This window comes from Miniopterus natalensis, chromosome 4, assembly GCF_054644295.1.
Source record: "Miniopterus natalensis isolate mMinNat1 chromosome 4, mMinNat1.hap1, whole genome shotgun sequence".
NCBI lineage: Eukaryota > Metazoa > Chordata > Mammalia > Chiroptera > Miniopteridae > Miniopterus > Miniopterus natalensis.
In genome coordinates, this window is record NC_142084.1 from 65,681,036 (window position 1) to 65,706,936 (window position 25,901).

General features: G+C 53.8%; 1 protein-coding gene across 1 annotated transcript in view; it reads right to left on the reverse strand.

Moving 5' to 3' along the window:
• Positions 1–4,226: 4,226 nt before the first annotated feature.
• MLLT1 (MLLT1 super elongation complex subunit) overlaps positions 4,227–25,901 on the reverse strand; it is a 69,357-nt gene continuing 47,682 nt past the window's right edge. The window contains exons 4-12 of the mRNA XM_016197946.2: positions 25,083–25,226; positions 21,301–21,426; positions 16,845–17,399; positions 12,536–12,623; positions 10,517–10,625; positions 7,970–8,069; positions 7,518–7,589; positions 7,234–7,305; positions 4,227–7,017 (exon numbers count right to left, since the gene is read on the reverse strand). Coding sequence (XP_016053432.1) covers positions 6,889–7,017; positions 7,234–7,305; positions 7,518–7,589; positions 7,970–8,069; positions 10,517–10,625; positions 12,536–12,623; positions 16,845–17,399; positions 21,301–21,426; positions 25,083–25,226 — 1,395 coding nt within the window. The 3' untranslated portion in view covers positions 4,227–6,888. The remainder of the gene's footprint in view (positions 7,018–7,233; positions 7,306–7,517; positions 7,590–7,969; positions 8,070–10,516; positions 10,626–12,535; positions 12,624–16,844; positions 17,400–21,300; positions 21,427–25,082; positions 25,227–25,901) is intronic.

Sequence of the window (25,901 nt, forward strand, 5' to 3'; positions counted from 1 at the left end):
CCCCCATTGGGACCTGCCATGATTTCCACGTGACAGGATCATAGCTATCTGAATTCTGATGAACCTTCCAGGCCTGATTCCCTTCCAAGGGAAGCTAATGGGGAGGTCTATGAAGAACTGCCTGTTTTAGAATAAAGATCTGACCTTGTGGGTTTCAATTGGATGTGTTCTCCCCAGAGTATGGACTGAGACCTTAAAAAGAAAAGCATTCACAAGTTTGAAGATCAGGGCCCCCAAACCAACTCATCTTCTGGGAAACAAGTAGGAAGCTCTTGCAGTCAGTTCTGATAATAAAGCACACTGGCATCCTGTGTCCAGATGCAAACGTTTTGTCCTTTGTTGAGAAGTTCAAATTCTGGGCAGCTGTGTGTGAACTCAACTTTCTGAGCCTTGGGGGTATGTTTATCTATAAAAATAGAGCCCCACCTCACAGGGTGGCTGTGAGGTTCACTGAGATGATAGACGGAGTGCAGCATCTAACACCTGAAAGCCCCATACATGATCATCTAAGCACCTAGTTGGTCTTGGTTAACAGTTATGTTTCTTTTTTCTTTTATTGATTTTTAGAGAGAAAGAGAAACATTGATGTAAGAGAGACACATCGATTGGTTGCCTCCCACTTGCACCCTGACCAGGGCCAGGGGATCAGACCTGCAACTCAGGTACGTGCCCTTGACCTGGAATTGAACCTGTGAACCACTCTAACCACTCGCCACACTGGCCAGGGCAGAACCTGCGTTTTTAACCAGCCCCTCCTCCCATGAGCCTCACATGCAATGAAGGTTGCATCCATGTGTAGGAGGGAAATTCTTGGGGTGCTCTAGGACAGACCTACTGCACCCCTCTTTCTAGCTCCTCAATCAAAGCCTGCTGCTGTTCTGACACCACTTGCCTCGTGCTATTATCCTGTCCTGGTGGGGGCTCCTCTTAGGGGTGGAGGGAAGGCCTCACGTTGGACTTGACTCTGTTACAGGGGCACTGTGAAGCTGGCGAAGGCCATGGTGGCCAAAGTATACCAAGCTGAAATGGAAAGATTTTATGAGGAAGAATAGTAGCCCTTGGGCTCCCTTCCTCATGCCGTCTTCATGCCTCTCCCTTCCAGAGAGAGCAAAACTGCTCCCAGTGGAGTGCCCGGTTTTAACAAGGATGCCCCTCTCTGAGGAAGTGTTTTCAATTTAAATGTAAAATAATAAAATGGGTTTCACTAAAGCAATGGTTCTTACCTGGGGTGACAGTGCCTACCAGGGGACACTGTGGTTGACACACAGGGGTGCTCCTGGCATTTGGTGGGTGGGGGCCAGGGATGTTGCTCAATACCCCACAGTGCTCAGGATGGCCCTCATACCATGAAGAAATGCCAATTTGCCGAGTGGGTGAGTAGTCATATACTGAGACCCCCAAAAAGTCAAAGACTGATAAGGTAAAGCTCATGAGCTGCTTTTACTCAGAAATATGAACACTCTTGAGAAGTTGTGGCCATATAGCCTTATAACCCTCTTAGAAGCCAGAGAGGGAATAGCTCCTGGCTGTTCACAATCACCCAGCGGTGCATCCCAGGAATGGAAGGGTGGAGACCTGCTCCCGTTTATATACTGAGGGGTCTGGGCTCAGGGACTCATACACCAGGCTCGTCAGAAACATCTGGAGAACTTGTGGCCCAAAAATGGTGCCTATTATGCCACACCCTGAACCCAGCCTATAGAAGCAAGATGGAAATAGACATGATCATGCTGTACAGGGGGGCTCTCTGGCTTAGGCAGGGAGCACAGGCATAAGCAAGGCTCAGAGGGGGCCCAAAGACGCCATTATGGCCCAGGACAGGATCAAGGAAACCCTCCTTCAAGGGTCATGTACACAAACAAGAACCATGAAACATCCGGGGAAGACCAACATCAGGAGAGAGAGGCTTATACCCAAGGAAACAGAGCTTTCTCCCTGGAGAAGGAAACTGCATTTGAGAAATACACACAGGGAATTGATAAGAGCGGTTTGCAGTCTGACAGGAAAAGAGCTTGAAGCTGTCATTTCCATTCTCATGACATGAAAAACTGAAAATCGGCAACTCACCTTGAATCCATCAGGGAATCTGAGGGAACAGGAAGTGGATATGAAGAATAGCAGCTCACCTGGAACAGAAACCACCGCTGGAGCCAGCACCTGATGGGAACATTTCAGGGTACTTGACTAATTGCTGGAGACTGAGCGTAGATGAGCATGAAAGATTCTTGAAGACCCAGCATTTGGTGGGGCAGGGCAGGGGCTCACACTACTGAATTTTACCTCCAGGAGCCCCACAAGGTTCTCACAGTGAAGAGCTGAGAAAAACTCTCTGGTGCTTCCCGCAGGGGGAGAGGAAAGTAGGCATTTTTAAATATGCCCAGACCATCCTGTTCTCCTTAACAAAATCCTACCCTCCAAGAGACTGTTTTTACCAGACTCTGATAAATGTGGGTTTTACCAGAGCCTACCCAAGCTGGGGGAAGGAAAATACCTAACTCCAGCCCTGTCTATTCTTCCTCTCAGTTAAAGATGGGGGGTGGGGGGCAGCTGAAGTACCTGTGAAGGTCACAGTCGAAGGACACAAGTTTACCAGACTGAGACCACAGAAAGATAGAAAAGCAATATGGGGCAATTATGTGGGTAAATACAAATAAATGTGGACTGCCATAAGCAACATCAATAACACATATGTGGGATTGAATATCAGAAATGCACCTATTAGCTATAACATCGTAGGCAGGCCAAAGCTGTTTCTTCATCTGTCAATGGAGATTCTGATGGTAGTACCAACCTTGAATGGTTATGAAGAGTCCATGAGGGACTTCTTAGTGTATCACCTGGCCTGCAATAAGCCCTACTGTATTTTTTTAAGTTTTTATTTACTTTTATTTAAATGTTTTTATTGATTTTAGAGAGAGGAAGGGAAATGGAGAAAGACAAACACCGATGTGAGAAACATCAATCAGCCTCCTGCATGCCCCCTACTGGGGATCAGGCTTGAAACTTGGGCATGTGCCCTGCCCAGGAATCAAACTGGTGACCTCTTGATGCATGAGACAATGCCCAACCAAGGGAGCCACACCAGCCAGGGCTGTATTTTTTTAAATTGATTTTAGAGAGAGGAAAGGAAACACTTGTTGCTCCACTTAGTTATGCATTCATTAGTTGATTCTTGTATGTGCCCTGACTGGGGAGTGAACCCATAACTTGACATATCAGAATAACACTCTAACTAACTAAGCTACCCCACCCGAGCCAGCCCTATTGTATTCTTAACACACAAGTAGTTCCACTGTGTCATGTGGGTCTGGGAACTGTGAGAATCACTCTAGACTCTTGCATTCAGATCAGAAACTGTCCCAAAAGGCTGCAAAATCTTTCTTTGGTAGGAAAAACATGGGCAGCCAAGTCCATAGCCCTGATGCTGGAAATGAAATTTCTGGCTAGCAACTAGAAGAGAGAGGAATTGGCTTGTGAGTGTGCCAGCTATCTCTTGAGCTACTGCAGGCAGGGTAGCCAGAGGGCATTGGCCTGCAATGTTGACCACTTGGAAATAGAACTTCTGGCCCCTCTAGTGGGGCGAGCCCTGACTGGACAGAGCTGCTTAAATGGGGCCTGCAAGAGCTTTGTCCCCATGGGGTCCACTCAATTCTACCACACTGAGTCCAGAGTAAAACACAACATGGGCAAGCTGGCAGATGGGCAGCCCAGCTTCCAGCAAAGGATGTCTTTGCCCACATTTTTCTTTCTGTCTAGCTTTCTATCATCTACCTATCCATCCATCCATCCATCCATCCATCCATCCATCCATCCATCCATCCATCCATCTACCTACCCACCTTTTCTCCCTCCCCCCCCCCTTCCATCTATTCATCCCTCATCTTCTGAAGTCAGACTTGCTTTTTAACCCAAACCTTGCTGCTAGCATCCAAGGAAAGAACATAATATCAAAAGCAAGAGCTGAGACCAAGTGGTCTGCCATCTTGTTCCTCTTAGATTTCTGGTGGCACCATCTCTATTATTCCAGGAAGTCAAGCTTACTCATACTCCCTGGTCTCCCTCCTGCTGCCCCCAGGCTTGGTCCCAACCTTCTCACCTCTTCCTGGTTGTTGATCTGGAAGCATTGAAAATAGGGAGAGGGGACAAAGAGCCCCAAGGTTATTATGTGTCCCCCCACCAACTCTAAAACAGGAGGAACCGAACAGATTCATAGGTCTACACATAGGTCTGCTTTCCCATCTGACTTTATTTCACTTTTTTTCTATAAAATTCCTCCATAATTTCACAATTTAACAAAAAGTTTAAAATCCAGGACAGAAACAATCCTGTAACTTATTACAAACACAATTCTCCTTATTCCTTTTATCCAGGAGTTGGTCTCGGGCTGATAAGTGTCCTAGTTCCTAGTGAGACACAATCTTTGTAAAAACCCTTATGGGTAAGAAAGGTATTCGATACCTTTTGCTTTCAGGTGTCGGTTTACATTTTGTTCAGGAGATAGCAAAACACAGGGATTTGCACTGGGGGCAGGGGGATTAACACTAAACACGCGGCAATCACAAAGTGCCTGCCCCTTCCTATGGAAGCATCCCTAGAGCCCTCGTGGGCCCAGCTGCCAGGCAGCTGGGGGGTGGATAGGGGAGCAGCTGGGAATGCTGTGGTCAGGGACCTGGCCGCCTGGCACGTCCATTAGGTGGTCATGGGTCAGCAGTCGGCCCAGAGCAGCTCCAGACGACAGCGCTTGAGGCCTTCTGGCCAGAGGAGGTAACTGAGAAATGGGTTGGTGCTTCCGAAGGCCCTGGAAACAGCAGAAAGGGCCAGATGCTGCTGACACAGGGTAAGCCAGAGAGCCTTTCTCCAGCTGCCTCTGGTGAGAGAGCCCAGCTGCCTTGGTAGCCATGTGGAGCCTGCAGCCCTTTCCAGGAGATCCTTGTGAAGGACCAAGACTAGTGTCCTTGAGCTGAGGCTCCTGCCTTATGACCCCTGGCAGCCTCTGTGCATAGAGAGCCAGGCCATCACTGCCTTTTGAGCAGCCCATGTCAGGCCAGTTCCTTCTGTCCAGTATCTTGAAGAGTTTCCAGAGAAGAATGTTGTTCACTTTGGAGTATTGCTGGCCTGCCTGGAGAAGGGGATCGTGACAGCACAGGGCCTGCCACACAGGCATGACGTCTTCTTAATACCTCAAGGCAGTGGGGTCAGGGGAGAATCTGAGTGAACGGCGAGGAGTCACAATGGTTTCCTCTGAAAGTTCTCAGGCCTTCCCTGAGAGTTCTGGGGATCTTATCAGGAAGGCTGGAGTTCAGGGAAGCCTTGGAGGTGGGGATCACCTGGGAGTGTTCAGGGTCTGCCTGACAGGCGGAATCGGAGCATGGACATGAGAATCGGGGACCACAGGGAAGGTGAGTATGGCACTCCCCACATCAGAACTCAGGAACCGGGGAAAGGGGCTGTCTGACAGTGGGTTGGAGAGAGAAGGTGAGCCTACCTCTGGGCCCCCAGTCCTTTTCCCCATATGTTGTTCAGGGCAAACGTTGGGGGACTGGAGGAGTCTTGAGTCAAGGTCTGGGGGAACAGAGGCTGAGCAAACAGGCTCTCAGGAGCCCCACCCAAGGTGGGCTGACTCCATGAGGACATTCTGACCCTGGAAGGTGGGCCAGAGGGAGGAAAAGCGGGCCTGGACCTTAGAGAATCTCAGGCGTTCGAGGAATTGAGTCTCGGGGCTCTGGACAAGTGTGAACGGCAAGTGTCGGAGGGCTAAGCCCAAACCAGAGAGAGACAGGAGTGCCCCAGGAGGGCCTGCCACCGGCGGGGCCCAGGCATGAGGAGCTGGCTCTGCGTCCTAACACTCCTTGAAAATATTCCACAAACTATCACGTCTTATTTGGCAAAAGCTCATTTTTTTTTTTCTCAAAGTTTGAAGACTCAATCAATAGAAAGGAGGAAGAGGATCCTATGGAAGAAAGGAGAGGCCAAGGCCCGTTACAAGTGGTGGCCTGTAGGTGGCTGGAGCCCGGGAGGTCTGCTCCTGGAGACAGCTGCCAGTCTGACCAGACGCCTGAGGACCTACTGTTCCATCGTAGTGTTCACGGCCCGGGCTATGCCTTTTGAGTCCCGGGAAGAGGACGAGGCGTCCTTGTACCACTGAGGGAGGATCCTCCCTGCACTTGGAGAAAGCCAGTTGGTGCTCCGGCTCGGCCTCTAGCCCAACGACAAGACCAGTGGAGACATCTTAACCTAAAAGTCCCACCTTACCCCCCACCCCCCACGTGCACTGCTGCCACAGAAATGCACACCCGGAAACCGCTCTGGTACCTACAGTGCATACATACATATATAATAGAGAGACAACTATACAGCACGGAGTCCCAGCACAGTGAGAGCCAAGAGAGGGGCTGCATCCGGCACACATGGAGGACGAGCCAAGGCCTGGCTTGGAGCAGCTGGACCCTCTGAGGTCCTGGGATGCGGTGTGTCTGAACCGTTTGGGGAGGCTGGAGATGGTGCCCCAGCAGCGACACCGTGCCACATGCCCCACCATGGAGCAAGGCTCCCACCGTTGGGCACATTTCTTCCCCTATACAGGAATGAGGCCCAGTGTTGCCTTCAACACAAGCTGCTTTCCAAGGGGGACCCAGGTAATGGCCCCTGAGTGTCAGGGAGCAGCAGCAGTGCCAGCTTGACCCCCCTCGGCGCCAGGGCTCCCGGTGAGCTGGTGGGAAGGGCAGGCCGGGAGCCAACAAGGAAAGTGCAGCTGGCCGTGTGGGCCGAGGACAGGGCGGTCACTAAGGCAGTGCTGCGAGCGAGTGAATCGAGAGAGAGAAAGGCAGGCAGGGTCCGGATGTGGCCTCCCGGGACCCCGATGACAGGGGCCCGGCACCCGGCCCAGGGTCATGTGGCCACAGCCTCCAGGTAGCTCTGCAGCTTACGCACAGTTGTCTCATCCAAGGAGAAGAGGTCAAAGTCAAAGGTGGTGTTGGTGACATTGAAGTGGCCGGTCTCCTCAATCAGGTTCACAATCTGGAAAGAGGTGGCAGGGTGGCTTCAAAAGACAGGAAGTTGGGCTGGGATGTCTCCCACCCTCCAAGAGACCCCTGAGGAAGAGGATCCTTGGGGCTGCAGCAAGGGGTTCCAGCAGCCTGCAGGCCTTACTGGCACCCCCTGCCCCAGGGACTCATGTGTGATAACCTGTGTCCTCAGCAGAACCGAGGGGCAGGGCGGGCTCCGTCCTAGTACCTGCTGCAGCACGTTGCGCTCCCGCAGGGCCATCAGCCTCCTGTGCAGCTCCACCAGCTCATCTGTGTAGGCCTGGGGGTGGTAGACCAGCACTCAGCAGGTGGTCTCAGCCCTTCCAACTGCCCAGCCCTGAGGAAGCCCACCCGTGGTCCTACCCATCACAGCTGGGCACCTGGGACAGAGGATGGCCTGATGCTGCTGGGGCCAGCACTTCGGCATACCTGAGCTCGCCCACCCAGTTCAGGAGCCCCGGGGCGCCACCCCACCCCACCCAAGCCCCCCACCTTGTCATAGGTGCCCCTCTTGAGGATCTTCTCAGGCTTGCTGCAGGACTCGGGGCTCCTCCGGCCTGATGCCTGCAGGACAAACCTGGGTCTGCTCTCAGCTCTTACCCATGCCCCTCCCCAGCCCCTCACAGATTTTCCAACCTCCCCAGGGCCACAACTGACTGTTTAGAGCTAGCCTGGAGCTCCGGGGTCACCTGACCTCCTTCCTCTGGCCTCTGACCCTATAAGAGAACCCCATCCTGGGGAGCAGACACACTTCTGGGGCTTGGGGGTGAACCAAGTCTCTCTCTGCACCCACCACCCTCAGCCTGGGACCCTGGGAAAACCCTAGGCCCAGAACCAATAAAGGCCCAGCTCTTAGCCCTGCTTCTAGGATGTGACGGCGACCTGCCCACCTGGTAGACATCCTCCTCTGGGTAGGAGCCCCCGAGAGTGCCCCCTGGACTCACCTTGCTGTTGGGTGGGGGTGGCTTCTTGGGGGCAGGGGGTTCTCGGCTGGGGAGGCAGGAGTCAGCACTGTTGTCACTGTCGCTGTCACTGAAGCTCAACCTGAACACGCGACATGGTGCTCTGTCAGGCCTCCACTGCCCTGCTGCTACAGGACCTGTGCCTGACTCAGGCTTGCCTGACAATGGGATACCCCTCCCTGTGGGTGAAGCATGCTCCCCCTAAACCTCACTCAACTCTGGGCAGCCACTGCAAACTTAAAACAAAAAACCCACAATGTTGTCACCTTCATAGGGCAAAGAGCCCAGAGCCACAGGCGTGTAATCTAAGAGGCATGTCCCATGATGCAGGTCTCCTGGGGCCAGCACACCAGATGGGACACCCTGCAAGTTGGAAGGATGGAGGTGTGCTAGGTTCTGCTCCTTTCACATGGTCCTCCTGCTACTCCTGCAGCAAGGGGTGCAGACTACAGGATTCACAAAAAGTAACCGCAGTTTCCACCTTAGCCTGAGCACTTTGGAAACTGGCATTCCTCAGTGACATCAAGGCATTCCCATCTGAGTGGGGCCCTGAACAGTGTGTCTGGTGGTGGCTCAACCTCAATCCTTCTGGGGGGCAGGGCCCTGGGTGAGTCCTCAACCTCTGCCTCACCATTTCCTCACCCAGAAAATGAGGTCCTAAATGAGTAGTGCATAGGGAAGGGGTGGACTCACAGCGACAAATGGTCACTACTGTCTTGGGAAGCAAGGGTGTGGTTACTCAAAGTTCAAAATCTTCGACTAGCTAGAATTGGAATGCCTCTCTTTAGAGTCATGATTCTCACGATCTCAGTCTGGAAAACATAGGCTGGTCCAGTCCTTTCGGCTTTTTCCAGAATTTCTCACAGCACAGCGAGTGGGTATAGAGGGAGCAAATTTCTCTCCAGCCCCCCACCAGCTGGGAATTGCCTGCTCCCCTGGGGGCCTCCCTTGGGAGAGGCTCCCTCTGGGATCGCAGTCCCTCATAGACATTTTGGGCTTGATCTAGCAAAGGGGAGCTCGACAACTGTTCCTCCACATCTGCAACACAGTACACCCTGCCTGCCACCTCCTCCCTCTACCTAAAATGCCTCACTGTGAAAGCAGTGCCAAGACGTGTCAGGAATGTTGCATGGAGCCTGGGCTTCAGGGGCTCCTGTTTTATTCCCCCCAAGGTCAAGGCTGTCCATTTACTCAGGTAAACTTCTCCCACAGTAAGCACCAGGCCTTGGGGCCCCTGCTCTCCTGAGGCTCAGACCTCTCCCCCCAACTTCCCAGCTGTGAATCACTCTGGTGGGAAAGGCAGGTGGTGTCTCCTTGTTGCCCAGGCGACACTACTGTGTCAGCCAGACCTAAGCTCGGCCCTACTGCTCTGCACACCCCTCGAGCCCTCCTCTTCCCAGGGTCCAAAAGGCAGCAGAGTTGGGGGCCATGCAGACTGTGGGCCTCTCCAGGGAACAGACCAGGATACAATGGGGTTTAGCCAGCTCCTCTCAACCAGCTGCAGTGCCAATGCAAGGTGTGCATGGCCCCTTCTCTGACAATGGATGTCGTCCCCCCTCAGCGCTCAGGGAAGCCCCACCCAGGCTTTCCATGTCTGCCCCTGCAAAAGGACGCTCAAGGTGCTTCTGCACGGTTGTTCCCTGCACCACTGCTCCTAGAGTCCAGCAGGAGTCCACACCAAATGTTGCCAGCACTGAACAGGCAGGAGCCGTTGCCGTGAATCCTGTCCTGGGAGACAGGCAATCCTCCTTGGGCCCCTCCCCAGCTAAGTCTCCATTTAAGACCTCTCCACAGCCACACACTCAGGATGGTGGGTTTAATCAGCTATACTGACATAGACTGCCTATAAGCACTGGTAAGGCATCCCTGTGCCTGGTGAGTATAGACTGGGTGACCAGCCTGGCTTAAAGAGCTGCTGAGGCTTGGAGGCCTTAGCTTCTCAGGAGGAGGTACTGAATCTGAGCCCGACCAGGCTGCTGACCCAAGTCTGCCCCTTCCTCGGGCCTGGGGCCAAGGCTGGCATTTGGTCTGGGCGGGAGGCTGAGAATGCACAGCCATCCTCAAGGTGCTCACTCTAAGGGTCTGGGGTGTCCACAGGACATTTCTCAGTCTGTCCCCACCCCATACACACATGTGGGGAAGGGGGAAAAGGTCCCAAGGCCTGAGAACAGAAAACCATCCCACCCCCACCCTAAACCTTGCCTCAGATCAGGCCTGGCCCTAGGGCCGCTGGGCATGGCCTTTCCCAACTTCTCAGATGGTGACTGGAGTTCTCCCCCTCAACATCCCACCCCTTCCCGCCAGGCAGCCCACACCTTCCAACGACAGAGGAAAGGATGGCCCTCCACTTCAGGTAATAGGAGAAACCGTGTGGGCCCTAGGCAGGGCACTGTCCAGTAGGCTGAGATGCTTCCCTTGCTCCCACCCCAGGGACACTCCTGTCCTAGCCCGCCTCCTCAAGGCCTCATAAGCTCAGCAGAGCTGCTGAGATCCCCTCTCTACACCCCCACCCCTCACCAGCCCGGGTACCTGGAATCCCTCCCTGCATTCGTCTTGCCGGCAGCCTCCTCTCCTGATGAAGAGTCATCCTCGTCGGACTCCTCGGACTGTAGGTCCTCCACCATGGAGCGCAGGGGTCCTGGGGAGGGTGGCAAGGAAGGGGGGAGGGATAAAAAGGGGTGGTCAAGGCTCTGCCTGGGCCCTGCAGGGTCCCCTCCACCTCCAGGGCCACACGAGCTTCTTGACACCACAATCCCCAAAATGCACCCACAGAAGCCCGCACAGGAAGTCCTTCTGGCCATGTGGGGCCTGCCGCCCATCTCCAAGGACTGTCCCTAAGGCTACACTCTGCCTAAAGGACCCTCTGGCTTCCCCACATCCCCTACCTTCCTGGCCCTGCTCGCAGGCCTCTGGACCCTGACCCGAGGCAGGATCACAGGGCCCTTCCATTGCCAAAGCCAAAGGAGCAGCCCTCCTCTGCTCCTAGTGCTGAGATCAGAGCCTCTGCCTGGAGCCAGGACCAGCCAGCCTTGCCGGGAGGGCGAGGCAGCCAGAGCCCTGTGCCCCTACTCGGCCTGCCCAGCGCCTCAGCAACTCCCTCCGCTGCTACAAGCCCACCGTCTTCCCCCTTTCTCTAGAGGCACGGGTTCCAGTCCCCTACAGAGGCATCTTTGGTTTATATTCCTGTTACCAAGGCAACAGAGGGACACAAAGCCCTCAATTACCTTGGTCACATGATCCTGCTTCAGCAGGTTCCCCCTCCCTTCCCCATAGATAAGAACCCTTGGAAGAGAGTGTGGGCTTCCAGCACCCCATCCCCCAGACCCCCTCAGTGACTACACATCTGAATTCTAGGTCAGAACCCCCACCCAATACGCTCTCCTCCTCCAGCTTTCCGCAACCCTCAAAAAAAGGATTTCAGGCTGTGGGGGGAGGAGACTATCGGCCCAATCCACCAGAAGAAATGCCTCTGGTTTGAGGGTGAGTGGCGGGGTTGGTGGGCCCCATGCCACTCTCTCAAACCTGTATCCTGCAGGCTGGGAGTGGCAGGCCCACCCTGCACCTGAGGAAGGCCCTCCCTGATCTAGGGCAGCCAAGTGAGCCTTACGCTCTCTCCCCGCAACAGCCTCTCCATTCCCAAGGGTCCTGCAGGGAAAAGGCAAAAATGCAGACTGCTGAGTGCCAGCCAGACCCACTGTAAGAGCAGAGCATTCCTGCCCTGATCCAGGAGAGCTTTCCTATAATGGGATGAGGTGCGGGGACTGGCAAAGAACTGATGCCACCTCCATCTGGGAGGAGCTGGTGAGGAGGGTGTCTGGCTATAGATAGGGCCCAAGTCAGAAAGGGGCCCTTCTCCACTGGCCCACAAGCACCAGCACCTCACCAGTATAGCTCGAAGCCCTCATTATACAGACGGTGTCCTGAGGGCTCAGGGGACTGACACCAGGAAAGCATTTCCCACACCTGGCTGGTAGTCAGGTAAACTGTTTCTGCTTTTCTTTTTAATACACTCCCTGAGCTTCTACAACCTATGAATGTGGGTATCTGGGGGCCTAATCTGGGCAAGCAGTATTATACTGAAGAAATGCCCAGGGTAAGTTCAGCTCAGACATGTGGCTCCTGCCCTCCCTCATCACTCCAGGACGTTCCTCATCAATCTCACCCTCACCCATCATTCTAGGCCCTTCCCTAATCATCCCTTCCCCTGACCATCCTCCATCACTCCAGGCCTGCCCCCATCATCCCCACCCACCATCACTCCAGGCCTTCCCCCATCATCTCCCACTCTCCCCCCTCACTCTAGGCTCTCCTCATCACCCCATGCCCTAGGGTAAGGTATCAATGGGTTTTTCTGGCAGTGGCAGCAACTGTCAGACCCTGCTGAAGTTCAGGTATGGAGTGAATCCCTAGGGAAGTCACAGGAAATTACTCATAAATCCCTGTGATTTGATAACAAACCCAGAACCCCACCAGCCTCTAGGTAGAGTCGGGCTGCTCCCACAGCAGTAAGCCACAGAAACGTCCCATCTTTCCTTTGTTATCACCCACCTTGACTGTGGTTCTGAGATGGCTCAAAATCCGAATCTGAACTGGAGTCGGAGCTGGAGCTGGAGTTGGATGGGCTCGACTGGGCAGACTTCACCCCACAACAGGGGGTGGAGGGAGGAGTGGGACAGTGTGGAGAGAAGACAAGAATAATCTTTCAGTCCAAAGAAAAGGAGTGAACAAGAAATGCATTATGGCAGCGGCAACACCCAGCTGAGTCTTTCCCCAGAAACACTCAAAGCTGCCAGGCTCAAAGCACACAGGAGGAGCCCTGCACATGCTCCTGAGAACGTGGCTTCCTGGGTCCACAGGCACCCAGCCCCAGGACACCACCAGTTTGCATTCCAAGTGCAATGGCCTTTCTTTTCCCATTAAGGAACTGTAAATTTCTAATAGTTCCGGGAGAAGCTCACATCACATCACTGGTTTTCCCATGAGCCTAGGCTATCCATGAAAGGAAGGGTGTAGCACATCTGTTTGTGGGCCCTGCCTTCCTCCTGTGAGGGCAAGAGCTGGTGATGGGGGCTGTGGTGCCATGAGGAACAGAAGTAAGATCTGGAACAGGAAAGGTAAGTGGAGACATAGCTTCTCATTCTGCCCCATGTTTCCCCACAGCCAGTCCAAAGGCTAAGTGATGACAAAAAGCTGTCCCCCTGTCACGTGCTGTCATCACCCACCAGGTGCCCTGAGGTGATGATGAATGCGTGCATGTGACAGCCAGGTCACATTCTCCTCTTCTTCCTGCAGCCTTCCACCCCAACTCAGCCATCAGGGGGCAGTAAAAGCCAAAACTAGGCCACTAGGCCTTAGGATACATGGGGGTAAGATGACTGGGAGTTGTACTTCCCTGGGTTGAAAGGAACTGGTCACTTCAGACCCCTGCTCAGGGAAGGAGCCTCTGGCCTCACCGCACAGAGCACTAAGCTAGAACAGGGGCCTTGGTTTCTGCCAAGAGGCAGTTCAGAAAGTACGTATGGCAGAGCAGGCCACTGTTCTATGGCCTAGGCTCTGAAGGGCATGAGGGCAAAGTTCACAGCTCCAAGAGTCTGCCCTGGCCCAGAACACCCCAGACACCTGGGAGGCCGCCTTACCCCCAGCAAGCCTGTTCTGGGGCTGGGGGTTGTCTAGCCCTCCTGTCTCAGGGGGGACCATCTGGAGGAATGGAACACCTTGACCACTTGGGACCAACCACCAGTGGGCACCTCCCCTTGTCAAGCAAGAAGAGAAAGGGACCTGGTGACAGGCAAAGACACCTAACAGTGTTTGCTTAGTCCTGGCATGTATCATATGAGAGGAGACTCTAAGAAAGGAGCCCCTGACCTGCAAGGGATCAGGAAAGTCCCTCCTGGTGGTCTGCGGGCTGAGGGCAGCTTCCAGCCCGCAGAGGGGACCCAGGAAGGCACAAGTCTCTGCTCACTCAATAGACCCAGAGAGTAATCAAGCCACCTGGGGACAGAATACTTGTCACCTGAAGAATTAAGGGGCCTCTTCTCTAGAGTTTACCTCAGCCTAACCCATCTGCTCCAGGCCCCTGATGCCCCCCCTCACATACCTTCACACTGGAGAATCCTCTGGGGGAAACCTAGCCTAGATTACCATCAACTGTTGGGATGCCACACAGACCAGGATGACCCCCAACCCCCAGCAATGGGCCTGGAGCCACGTGGCCCCTCTGGCATGCAGACCCCTGAGTTCTTATTCTGGTTCAGTGGTCCTGGTTCTGATCCTGGCTTTCTCACCAACTGGCCAACACCGTCCCTGCTTTAAGCCTCAGTTTCCCCCCATCTGTAAGAGCTAGTGTGTGTGCCACCTGCCAGCACATGGAGGCCAATGCCCACTGTGTCTCTGCCATTTGGGGCAGAGAATCTGGACAGACCACCTGGGCCAGGGGCATGAGGAGCAGTGTCCATGAGGCTGACACAAAATAGCAGGGCCAGGGCAGGAGATGGATCCAAGCGGAGGCTGTGTGCAGGCTCAGGCAGCAGGCTAGGGAAGCAGGACCCATGAGAGGTGGCTCTGGGCCCTGTGCTGGGGATGAGGGGTGGCGAGTAAGTTAGACGACCTCAGATGTACTTGTCCCTTTTCCTTCCACACAAATCCAAGAGGTGGAAATGGTTTCGGCCTAAAGAGCCTAGAGATGTATGAATGCCCACAAAAGGTCATACGAGTGCTGCTGCTGATTGCTTGTGCTCAGCCACATGCAGTGTCCAGCAGGAGGGCAGAGGGGCCTGCTGGGCTCCCAGCACTCCTGGCACATGACTGAACAGGACCCCGTGGGTCAAGAAGACCACAGAGAAGCAGCTGGGGGAGCTGGGGGCTTGGCCCAGGGACTCAGACAAGGAGCCCCCCAATCCTCCCTCGTCTAGGCGGGAGGAAGCAACTCAAATTCCCTGCGATGGTCAGAGCTTTCCAGTGGTGGCGCCCCTCCCAGCATCCAGGGTGGGATGGCCTTAAACAGTCAAGAGAGGCTGGGAGGCTGTCTCACTTCCTCCACCACAGATGTCTGTGCCTCGCCAAGGTCCCAGGGCTGAGAAATGTCATTGAGTCACTATCTGGCAGTCCTAGAGACTACCCTGTTGGTAGCCTGGGTCTCATACCTGCACAGACCTTGAGTGGTTAGGGCTTGTCATTCAGAAGTTTCTCAGGGCTGGGATGCAGTGCTTCAGCCAACAGAAACCCCCCAGGCTTCCACAAAACTCCAGCCTCAGGTCCAAGGTGCACAAGGCCATAGACACCGGACATTCAGCCCACTCTCAGCAGCAATGCTCTGGAGGGGAAAGGCTTCCCACAAAGCATGCCAATGATCACAGTCAGACATCAGTGTGGACACCTGGGACATCAGAGGAGGCCTCCATCTCTTACCCAATGAAGGTACACCAGCCTTGGGTGCAGAAAGGCCAAACCTGGAATCATCCAGGGTGGAAAAGAGGGAAAGGCACCTGCCCAGAGCTCCAGATGCTGAGCAGACAGATGAGAGATGATAGACCAGGGTGCTGCTGAGCACCCAAAGAACCTGCAGCAGCTGAGCAGGATACTAAGATGGCCCTGGATGGCCAGGAGGCTTCTAAATAAGAGACGTTCCAAGGTCCTGCCATCTTAGGTTCACTGGCAGTGTCTCCTGGCTATGAGGAGCGCTAGGCACATGATATCATAGGCCCCATGTGTGCCCCTAAGCCAGTGGGTACACTGTTACCCATGAACCAAATCATCACCCCCAGTGCTGTTGCCTCCAGTGAGGTACCCATGGAAGCCACGTGCTCATGACATTGGTAGTGCTGACACAAAAGAGCTTTAGCTTCATCTCTAGGAGCCACTTTCAAAGTCCCAGTGGAGCCCCAAACAGCAATGCTGGAGACAAAGCTTCAGCCTTTGAGAGTGAATGAAGATTTGGAAATAGCAAAAGGCCACTGAGTGCTGGGGTGGTGCTATAGGTAAGAGGATCATTCATTCACTCATCCATTCATCCATCCGTCCATACACCCAGGCACCTGTTCTCTGACCACCAGATGCCAAACACAGTCTCGGAGATGACATCACCTCTCGAGGCCCCAGTGGAGTCTGGCCACCCAGTCAGCAATCTGGCTATGTGCTCTTCTGTGGTTCAAGGAGTTTCTCACAGTTATCTTCAGAGAGTCACCTGGAAACACTGCTGCAGGAGCCCAGAGCCTCTCACAGTGATAGGATGCTGCTCTCGGAGAGGGGCTCTGGCCCATGCTTAGAAAATAAGCCTTGCTGACTAGAGATCCCTGTGTCTGGGCCTCAGGAGCAGGAGCAGGTGGGTGGTAGGGGTGGTGGGGCCTCAGACTCAATCAGCCATCTGGGAATGGAGCCAGGCAAGGCTCAGTGGCCAGCGTTAAACCTGCAGACCAGGAGAGCAGGATGGAGAGGCACAGGAATTCCCTGCTGGCAAAGGGAGTGAGTTCCCTAATAGATCAAGCATGTGGTGGCCAGGGAGGGGGTAACAGTGAGACACGATAGCCCACCCTGACCCCAAAGCGGTCACCAAGACCCTGGGCGATGCAAGCTCAGAACCTAGGTACCAGACTATCATGTTCTACCAGAACCATCCTTCCCTAAGCACCATTTCCACAAAGCCCTCACAGGCAGGCTTTATCCCCTTATTGACAAAAGGGGAAACTGTGGCTTAGCAAGGCTCTCAGGTGTACCCAAAGCTACAAGGAGCAAGTGGGAGCCCTGGGCCTGAGATCCCAGTCTTCTCGTCTAACATTTGGGCTGACAAGGCTTTCGCTGGCTCAGAGCCAAAGAGGATGGACAGGGATGATGGGGTTAATGGGGAAAGGGGGCACCTCACCTCTGTCTTGAAGGAGGCCTCGTCCTCCGAGTTGGACTCCTCCACCTCTGGGGGCTTTTTGATCTCCCGGGGCTCACTCTCAGCCTTGATCTTCTCCACTTTGGTGCTGCCCTTGTCCTTGGCCAACTTTTTGTCTGAGAAGGAGGAGGAAGAGGTGCGAGGGGAAGTGCCAGGGGCACTCCTGGACCCCTTGGAGCTGCTCTTCTTCTGCTTTTTGGCACTAGGCTTGGGTGAGTCAGCGGTGGCCGGCCGTTTGCTGGAAGACTTGGGTGGTGGCGGTGGTGGGGGGCCACCCTTGGGGGACAGACTCTCCAGTTTGGTCTCCTTCAGGGCCATCTTGGGCTCCTTAAATGCAGCCTTGGGTGGCGGGGCCTTCTCCTCCTTGGGTGGCCGGCCCTCAACCAGCTTCCGTGAGGTGTCCTTGGCACTCCTGGCTTGCTCCCGATCTGGCTCCTTGGAGGGGCCCTTGCTCTCCGAGTCTTTGCGTGGCCGTTCACGGTGCTCCTTGGCCGTCTTGTGGGCCTTGTAGGCCTTGCCACTCTCCCTGCTGGCATCCTAAAATGTTGGGTGGGAAGGGAGACATAGTCAAACAGCATTTCAGGGAGCCCTGCTTCACCTCCCCCGACCCCTACAAAATATAATCCACCTGATTCAGACTCAGCTAGAGAAAATCTTCCAAAAAGCGAAAAAGTAAGGCAGCAGGTGAGAGTTTTAAATGGAGCTGTCCCTTTAAACTACTAGGAAGTGTCAGCAGGTCCCAGGCGACTGCAGGCTAAGATTCCCCTCTGAATTGAACTGACATTCCCTGAGGGATTCAAGAAGAGCACAGTGAGTCAGACAGAGAAAGGCAGCCACACATACCCCTCCCACTCAGATACCTTGCAGCTCCCCACTGGGGGCTCTAGCAGGTGGGCCTCCCTCTTCTGTCCCCACCACTGAGACTGTGTGCCTTCTGCCTGGTCGCCTCAACCCAGTGTGGCCTGACAGACATAATGGTTCTTTGATCCCCACGGTAAGCACTCACTGAGTGCCTGCTGGGTTCCCAGGAGCTGTTCTGGACCAACAACTCCTGACCTCTTAGAATAGAAGCTGCCTGGATAATGTGTATGGTTCTTGGGAAATTCAGAGGTTTCAGGGTGGATCAGCCAGGTCACGGAGCTCTGGCTGGAGACAGAGGCAGAAAGCAGCTCTGCTTCAGGCTGCTGGGAAAGATAGGCCGGGGAACACCAACCCTGTGTGCCCTCACCTCCTCTGAACAAGGGTAAGACCACCTACCTACCTTACCAACGATGGTGCAGGGGTCTGGCTGACAGCAAGCACTCAATCATGGGGGCTGCAGCCAGCCCACATATAGCCAGCGCACCCTTTGGGTGAAAGCCTGCTCTGACTCCTTGTTTGCCTCCTCCCTATCAACTCTCCATCACCCCTCACATCCAGAGCTGCTAGTAGGTGCACACTGCTGTCAGCTGCCAAGGGCCCTGCCCTGCACTCAGTCAGCCAGGTGCACAGCTGGGCCCAGAGGCTCTCCAGATCAAAGCTCACCAGGAAACCAATATCAGCCAGACCCAGAGGATGGCATGCATCACCTGAGGCAGTCGCACTTTACCAGGTCACCCTAAGTGCCAAGGGGATGGGTGAGGCAGCTAAATGCCCAGCAGCAGGACCTCTACCTCCTGCTCTCCCAGCCCACCTGAGGGCCCAATGAGAGAATTTCACAATAAAGAGCTATAAGGACAGATAGCACAGCCTTGACCACCGCAGATCTACTTGGTCAGTCTTTTTGCAAATCCACATGAGGGCCAAAGGTTCAGGGACAGCCTTGTGTGGCCGTGGGATCCTGCTGACTCCCTAGAGAAACACTGGCCCCTGTGCCCTGGCCCTGGTAGCTCTTCTATCTCCAGGGCAGTGAGAAGGGGTACTCACACCATAAGCCCTCAGCTGACCATCTAAAGGCGTGTCCCCCTCAGGGCTGGTGTGTGGAATGAGGCCAGTCCCTGGGGACTCCACTCTCCAGCAATCTGCTCCCCTGGGGAGGGAAGCAAGAAGCAAACCACACATGTGATTCCAGCCTCTTCTCAAAATATCCACGTACCCCCAGGGCTGTAGGAGTTGGCCCTAGCCCCAAGAGGCAGGGCAAAAGCACACCCAAAAAGCATGTCTGTCAAAGCCTCAGCACAGTTCCCACTGTGTCACCCTGGGGTCAGCCAAGCCTCCACTGCTGCCCAGGGCCTGTCCAGCAAGCAGGGGCCTTCCGAGCAGCAGCTCTTCACTGGGAGGTCTGCACTGGTGCTCCAGAACAGGCTCTCTGAAATCACACACTAAGTTCTGAGAGTAATGTGAATGTTCCCAGGGGCGAGGACCCCTCACAGTCACGTTCTCAAAGCCATCAATGATGCAAATATGGCTAAGAACCAAGTTTTGGAGAAAGGTCACCCAGGCCAACCTGCTGATGTCAGACAGGGAGAAGCTACAGGTATGCAAGTCCAGGGGTGCTGTGGGGTGGGGACTAAAGGGAATACCATCCTTGAAATATGAGCCTTCAGGGGTCCCACACCTCTCACAGGAGGCTACAACTCCTGCCTTCCATGCTACCCTCCAAGGAGACATGAGGTGGGCACAGACCACCAGCGACCAATCTGCCTGGGGCTACAAAAGCCAGACACTCCAGTGGCCACCAGGTCGGGAACCCTGACAAGCAAGGCCCTGCATGACCAAGCCCTTCCCTCCCAGTCCCCTCTGCCTGAAGCATGTGACCTGGCAATCAGGCTCTTCGGGTCCAGGCAGCAGAGAACCAATTTGGGGGGTACAGCCAGTACTCAAAGGAAGGTCCTCATCTGGAGGAACAGGCTGGCGCACAGGCCCTACCCTCCTAGAAGAGCAGAGTGAGGCTGATGGCTCAGAAGCCAGGACAGAACAGAGAGAGGAGGCTTCCTGCAGAGAAGAACCTGCCTTGTGCTGCCTGAGAAACCTATGTAGGAGCCTCTTACGGTATGCCATCCACGTGGCTAGAGAAAGATTCTGAGACAGAATGGGTGGAGACCAGGCACCCTACCTACAGGCCTCTAAGCCTAGCAGACATGCCCACCTGGCCTGGGGATTCCTGGGGGGTCGCAAAGACATTCCAGTGAGAGAGGCCATGACCAACTCCAGCAGATGCAGCTCTATTGGCCACAGGAGCATCCTCACCACCAGGAGGGCATCTCTTCATGGGTTGACTCACAAGTGACACAAACCGAAGAAATGACAATTTCTACCCTTCATATTTTGCATGGACTTCCAGACAACTGAGTGGCTGAGAGAGAAACTGCCAAGATTTCTAGGAAGAATTTCTCTTCCGTTTGACCTCCATGAGGCTCAGGAAAGATGGCCCGGGAGATTGGCATGGCGAGACCCTCAGAGCTGCACTCTGTACTTAAGACTCTGGCCTCATAAGTCTCAAGGGCTTAAGTCAGATGAATCTGAGGATTTCAGAAACTCACTGGCCTGGGGAAAGTGCCAGAAAGACCCTGCCTGGGCGACGTTGCTCTCCTCCAGTGTTGCTGCTGAGTAAGGCTGTAATTTGGCATGAGAGCTCAACCTGTCCCACCAGGGATGCCCCAGGCCCACAACAACCAACAGGTGAGTGAAGAAAGAAAAATGCAAAGATGAGAAGTGGATAAACTTGTGGGGTCAGCGTCACAAAGACAAGCAGCTGCCCTGAATGCTAGATGAAACCTGGCCTCTGGGACACAGAGCTGTGTAGGCGGCAGCAGGGGAATGGGACGAACACTCAGGAGTTTATGTGTACATCATGACACCATCAGAAGGGCTCTTGCAGCCACTCTGGGATGATTAAAAGAGTGGTCTCAGGAAGGTAGAGTGCCACCCACCTGACGGGGCTGAGAGATGATGATAAAACGTTTCTTCTTGGGGAAAATCAGCTCACTCACTCAAATGGTTCTACCTAGCCCTTCCCCCCAAGTAAGTTTTCTCTGCCGACAGCTGCTGCCAAAGAAAGAAGCCAAACCTGGAACAGCCCAGGGAGGAAGCACCCAGCCCCGACAGATGGAGCGTCCTGGGTGCACTCAGGAGACCTGAAAAGGTAGGCAGTGGTGGCTGCAGTGGACACACTCTGTCCATGACTCCCAACCATGTGAAACTATCTTGGGGTTCTGAGTGGTCCTAAGCCCACTGACTCAGAGGGAGAGGGGAGGACAGGGCAGACTCTCTGGCCTCAAGAGGAACAGGGTGAAGAGCCTGTGATTACTAAACTGTTCTATGCACCCCAGGAGGGGCCAACCCTTCTGACTAAGTGGCAGAGAGCAGCCACAGGGAGCACAGAGAGCTCCAAGAGAAAGATGCCAAGGGACAGAGTCGGGGGACAGAAGGTCCAGCTCTGCAGAGGGAGCACCCTGAGCCCAGGACCCTCTGCTGGGCCCCAGTGCTTCCATGTGACTGGGCCTTCCACCTCACTAACCTTGGAGCCGTGGGACGGTTTGGTCTTCTTGGGGTCAGAGAAGGCAGAGAGTGGAATTGTGGGTAACATGGGGTAGTCAGGACTGGGCCTGGACACCGTTTCTGCTCCTTCGGGCATTACCATCACCTAGTGATAAAGAAGAGACAGATGTTATCAACGAGCAAGGAAGCAGGCTGGAAATCCGATGGGTAAGAGGAAGTTGGCTTGCGGGAGTGCAGCTAGAGGTGTCCAAGCTTCCTTCTGGGGGAGGGGGCTAGGGAGAGCCTGGGTGTCACTTTCCCAAAAGAGTCGACAGCATTTCCTCTGTGAGGGTCTGGGTGCTTGCTGAGTGCTCAGAGTGAAGCGGGCTCATGGTGGAGAGCAAAGAGAAGCAGAGTCCCAGGATGGCTGGGCCCAGGTACAGTTGGTGCAGTCTTGGGGAGGAGGGCCCTGGGCCAAGAAAACTGGCAGCGTGTTCGAGAAGCACAAGAAGGCAGCTGTGGCCAAAGCTGGCCTGCGTGCTGCAGTTAAGACAGACCAGAAGCATGAAGGTGAGAAGCCAGGCAAACGCCCACTCCGGGAAGGTGTGTGGAGGAGAAAGCAACTTCTGCTGGACATGCATGTGCATGACTTCGCCGGGTCCCACATCTCCTGGGGGAGCCTCACTCCTCCACTCTCAGGTGAATAAAGTTGACTGAAACAGGGAGCGAACATCGAAGCCAAAGCAGGAGGAAACTGCACAGGGGCAGGCCCAATTCTCTGCAAAAGCCACTTGATGGAGCCTGCAGGAGAGGGACGTGAGTTCTGCCCATAGTTTACTACTAGGAGGAAGAAGGATCTGGGCTTCTGCCAAGATGTGCTCCAGGAAACACCTGCCCAGATCCAGTGAGGCTCCTCTGGCACCTGCTAAAGGGAGAGAAGACCCGAGGGCAAGTTCTCAAAATACAGACACTGGAAGTGCACACTACCACTCAGAGGTAGCCTTCCAGATGGCAACAAGACAGGACAAAAGAATAAAGTTCAAGTGAAAAAGAAAGAACATTCGGCTTTAGTAACCTTGAGCACCTAGGATCCTTGACGAGCCCAACCTTTCATCTGAGGAGGCAGATGTAATGCCTAGTCACGGTCATGGGGACATTGCGTTGAAAGGAGGGCAGTGGAACCCTTCGTGCCACTCCAGCCCCCACCCCTGACTCTGAGGCAGTGAGGCCCGAGGCCAAGTTGCTCATCAGAGCCTGTCTCAACTATAATATTCTTAACCACAGCGCTCAGAACCCGCCTGACCCTGGCCGACATGGCTGAGGATCACCAGGCCTTGGGAAATCACCACACTCTAAGGCCAGGAAGGACATGCACGAAGTTAGAGAAGCGACTGACAGCCTAACCCAGAACAGGTTCCCTCAGAAGCCTGAGTCTGTTCCCTTGAAGACCATGCCTTTGTTTTCATTTCCCTTCAATCCTTCACAGGAATGTCCTAGACCAGGGGTGGGGAATGCGGCCCGCGGGCCAAAATCATTTGGTCTGGCCCTGCCAAGGAACTTGAAATTCAATAAATCTAGGAGCTTTTTTCATAGCTAGTTTTTAAGTTGATAATTGTGTATGGCCCTCAAATGATGTCATAAATATTCAAATGGTCCTTGGCAACAAAAGGTGCCCCAGTCCTGTCCTAAGACTGACACTATGCCAAGATAATGCAGTGAAGGCCTTGCATCATTCTCTCCTTTCTAACAGCCTTTTGAAAAAAAGTTAAGCGAATAAATGAATCCACTTCCCCCTCTAAGACAGGGCTTCAAGAGGACGAGTCTCACCCAATGGAAATACAGACCCTTGCCACTGATGGGGCAAAGGACGAGACACAATGCTGAGCGGACCGGCAGGGCTGGTTTCTGACCATCTAGAAAAGTGGCCAAGCCACTCTGGTCACTGCCAAAGAAGTGTCTGAACCTCATGCAAGGAATTACAGAACTCATGTGCCCCACAGCGGGAGGCAGTACAACAGCAGTTTTCATCAACTTACAGATTGCATGGTCCTCCAGTTCTAGCACGAACATTAACACGGGCGGGTCTGTGGTCATTTGCCACCAGATGGTAAATGCGAGCCCCACTGGGAACACTCAGAGCTCCAGAATAACCCAAGGGCCACAACTCAGGTCTCAGGAGCAACTGTCTCATAAAAGTCCCAGGCTGCTCCTAAGACCAGACAGCACTGTTCTGCCATCAGCCTGGGGCAAGCCCCAAAGGGCAAGAAAGTTCCTGACCAGGCAACCAGCTCCCTAGGCAGCCTTCACCAAGGATGAAAAGTGCCTAGCAGAGACCACCAACCACCGCCCAAAGGCCTCACTTTCCCTTCCTTTCTCCTGGGCTGGCCCTTCCCAACTGCAAGGCGGACCGGACCTGCCAACCTAACCTCTCTCCTTCAACATCTCATTCCTACTCCTACTCCTCCCCTGCCCCTCCAGTTTTATAGGGTTAGATGATGCATACTGAGCCTTCACCTCTTCTGAGCAAAGAAAACCTGATGCAAGGATGAGAGGGAGATGGTCCTCTGATCCTGGGGCTCTAAGAAGCCCATGGAATGCTGACTGTCTGAATGTCTGTCTCCCTGAAATGCAACTTTAGAACCTCAGGGAAAGAGTTTGGAAGATAAGATGGAGAGGCAGAGCTGAAGAGGACTGCTAAACCTGTAAACTCCTCCCCACTTCCTTGGTTCTTCTAGAACTCCCAGGCAAAATTCAGACAAATGTCTATGTCAATAGATTCCAACGTCTCCCTGTTCTGTTACCAAACTCAATTAGTAATCGCATGCTAGGTCCAAATCCAAGACTAATCTTTTATTAGGGACATAGCAGAAATTACTCAAATTCTCTGCAACCAAATAATTGCTTTTACTTTTTTATAAAAAAAAAACACACAACTAAATTAAATGAAGAGAAAAGGACTGCTCCCTAGGCCCAAAGAAACTCAGTCCAAACTCCTTGTATTCATAGGTCTGACACCCACATACACATACAAATATTCACTCATGACCTGGACCTGAATCCTCCACTGCAAGCACCGCTGACAGTGAGGCAAAGGCTCAGGAACTTTGGGTCACTAATAGGTGGCTTTGGGATGTCCTATGTCCTCAGCCTGCCACCTCCCTCAGCACACACAATCCAGCCTGCAGCCAAGTGCCTTGCCTCCTCCACAGCCAACCATCCATCAGCACCAAGCACCCCACCCCTATTCTCTAAGAGCTGACACATGCTCCTGGCACTCTGTCATCATACCAAGATCACTGGCCACAGGATTTATTACAGAGACCTAGGTTCTGAGAGCTGACACCTTCATCTGGCCTCACAAGGACAGAACTGCCAGGTGGCGTGCACCATCAGGGACCCTGCAGAGAGCTTCTGCTGTTTCCCCAGGTGATGGGGCTCCAGAACAGCCTTGCCAATCAGTTAAAAGCTGGCTCCAGTGCGTCGCCACGCTGACAGGCTGGCCTCACATCCATTCCTCCTCCCATCCCCCAACCTTATGGAAAATGCTAATTAATCACAGTCAACCAGGAAGCTACAGGATAACTAGCAACTAGTCATTCCCAGCTGACAACGCCCCAACACAGACTCAGGACAATTAGATTCTATCCAGCGCTGCCAGGTGCTACCCGCCCCTCTGAGTATCAGGTGCCCAACCATAGGCCGGAGAGACATACCAGGGAGATCCTAAGGCGCTCCCAGCACAGGGAGCAGAGATGGATCCACAACAGAGAAGAGAAGCTGCATTTGAGCAGAGGCAGGGCCCGCCTGCTCCAGCACACTCACCCCGCCAGCCATCAGAAGCTTGTACCGGAACTCAATGGTGGGGTTGTTGAAGGTGAGCTTCTCACAGCGCAGGTGGTTTACAGGCGGGTTGCCCTCCAGGTTCAGGAACAGGTCATAGGTGAAGCAAACCTTCCTTGGCTCCTCCTTAAACAAAGAAAACAAAGAAGTCCATTTCAGAGGGTGGACCAGAGGCTGCAGGGACAGCCACGGGACAGAGGTGGATGCCTGCTCCCCACTGCCAGCCCCTGCCTTTCTTTGTCCTTTGCTTAGCCTCTACTTCTCTCTCCATGCGCTTACTTCTCATCTACCCAGTTACCCAAAACAAACTAACTTACTCTTTGCAGAGGATCCAGCAAAGCAGGCTCCACAACAGAAGCAAAGATCATTAAGAATTATGTTCTTGGAGGGTTAATGGAAACATTCTTGCTGATGGCATGTACAGCCTCTACTCACACACTACCCCGAGCTCTCGCAGTACCTGCCACCAAACAGAGAAATCAAGCTCAAAGACACACAGCTGCTAAGTGACAATGCTGAGACTTGATCACAGGCTCTGAGGCCCACGATCCTAGAGCCTCCACCCATCCCTTTCCCAAAAGGGAAATTTCTCCAAAGATATACAAATTGCCAATACGCACCTGAAATGATGTTCAACATCACTAATCATTAGGACAATGCAAATCAAAACCAGGAGATATCACCTCACACTAGGATGGCTATTATTTTAAAAACAGAAAATAACAAGTGTTGATAAGGACATGAAAAAACTGGATCCCTGTGCATTGCTAGTGAGGACAGAAAATGGTGCCATCACTTTGG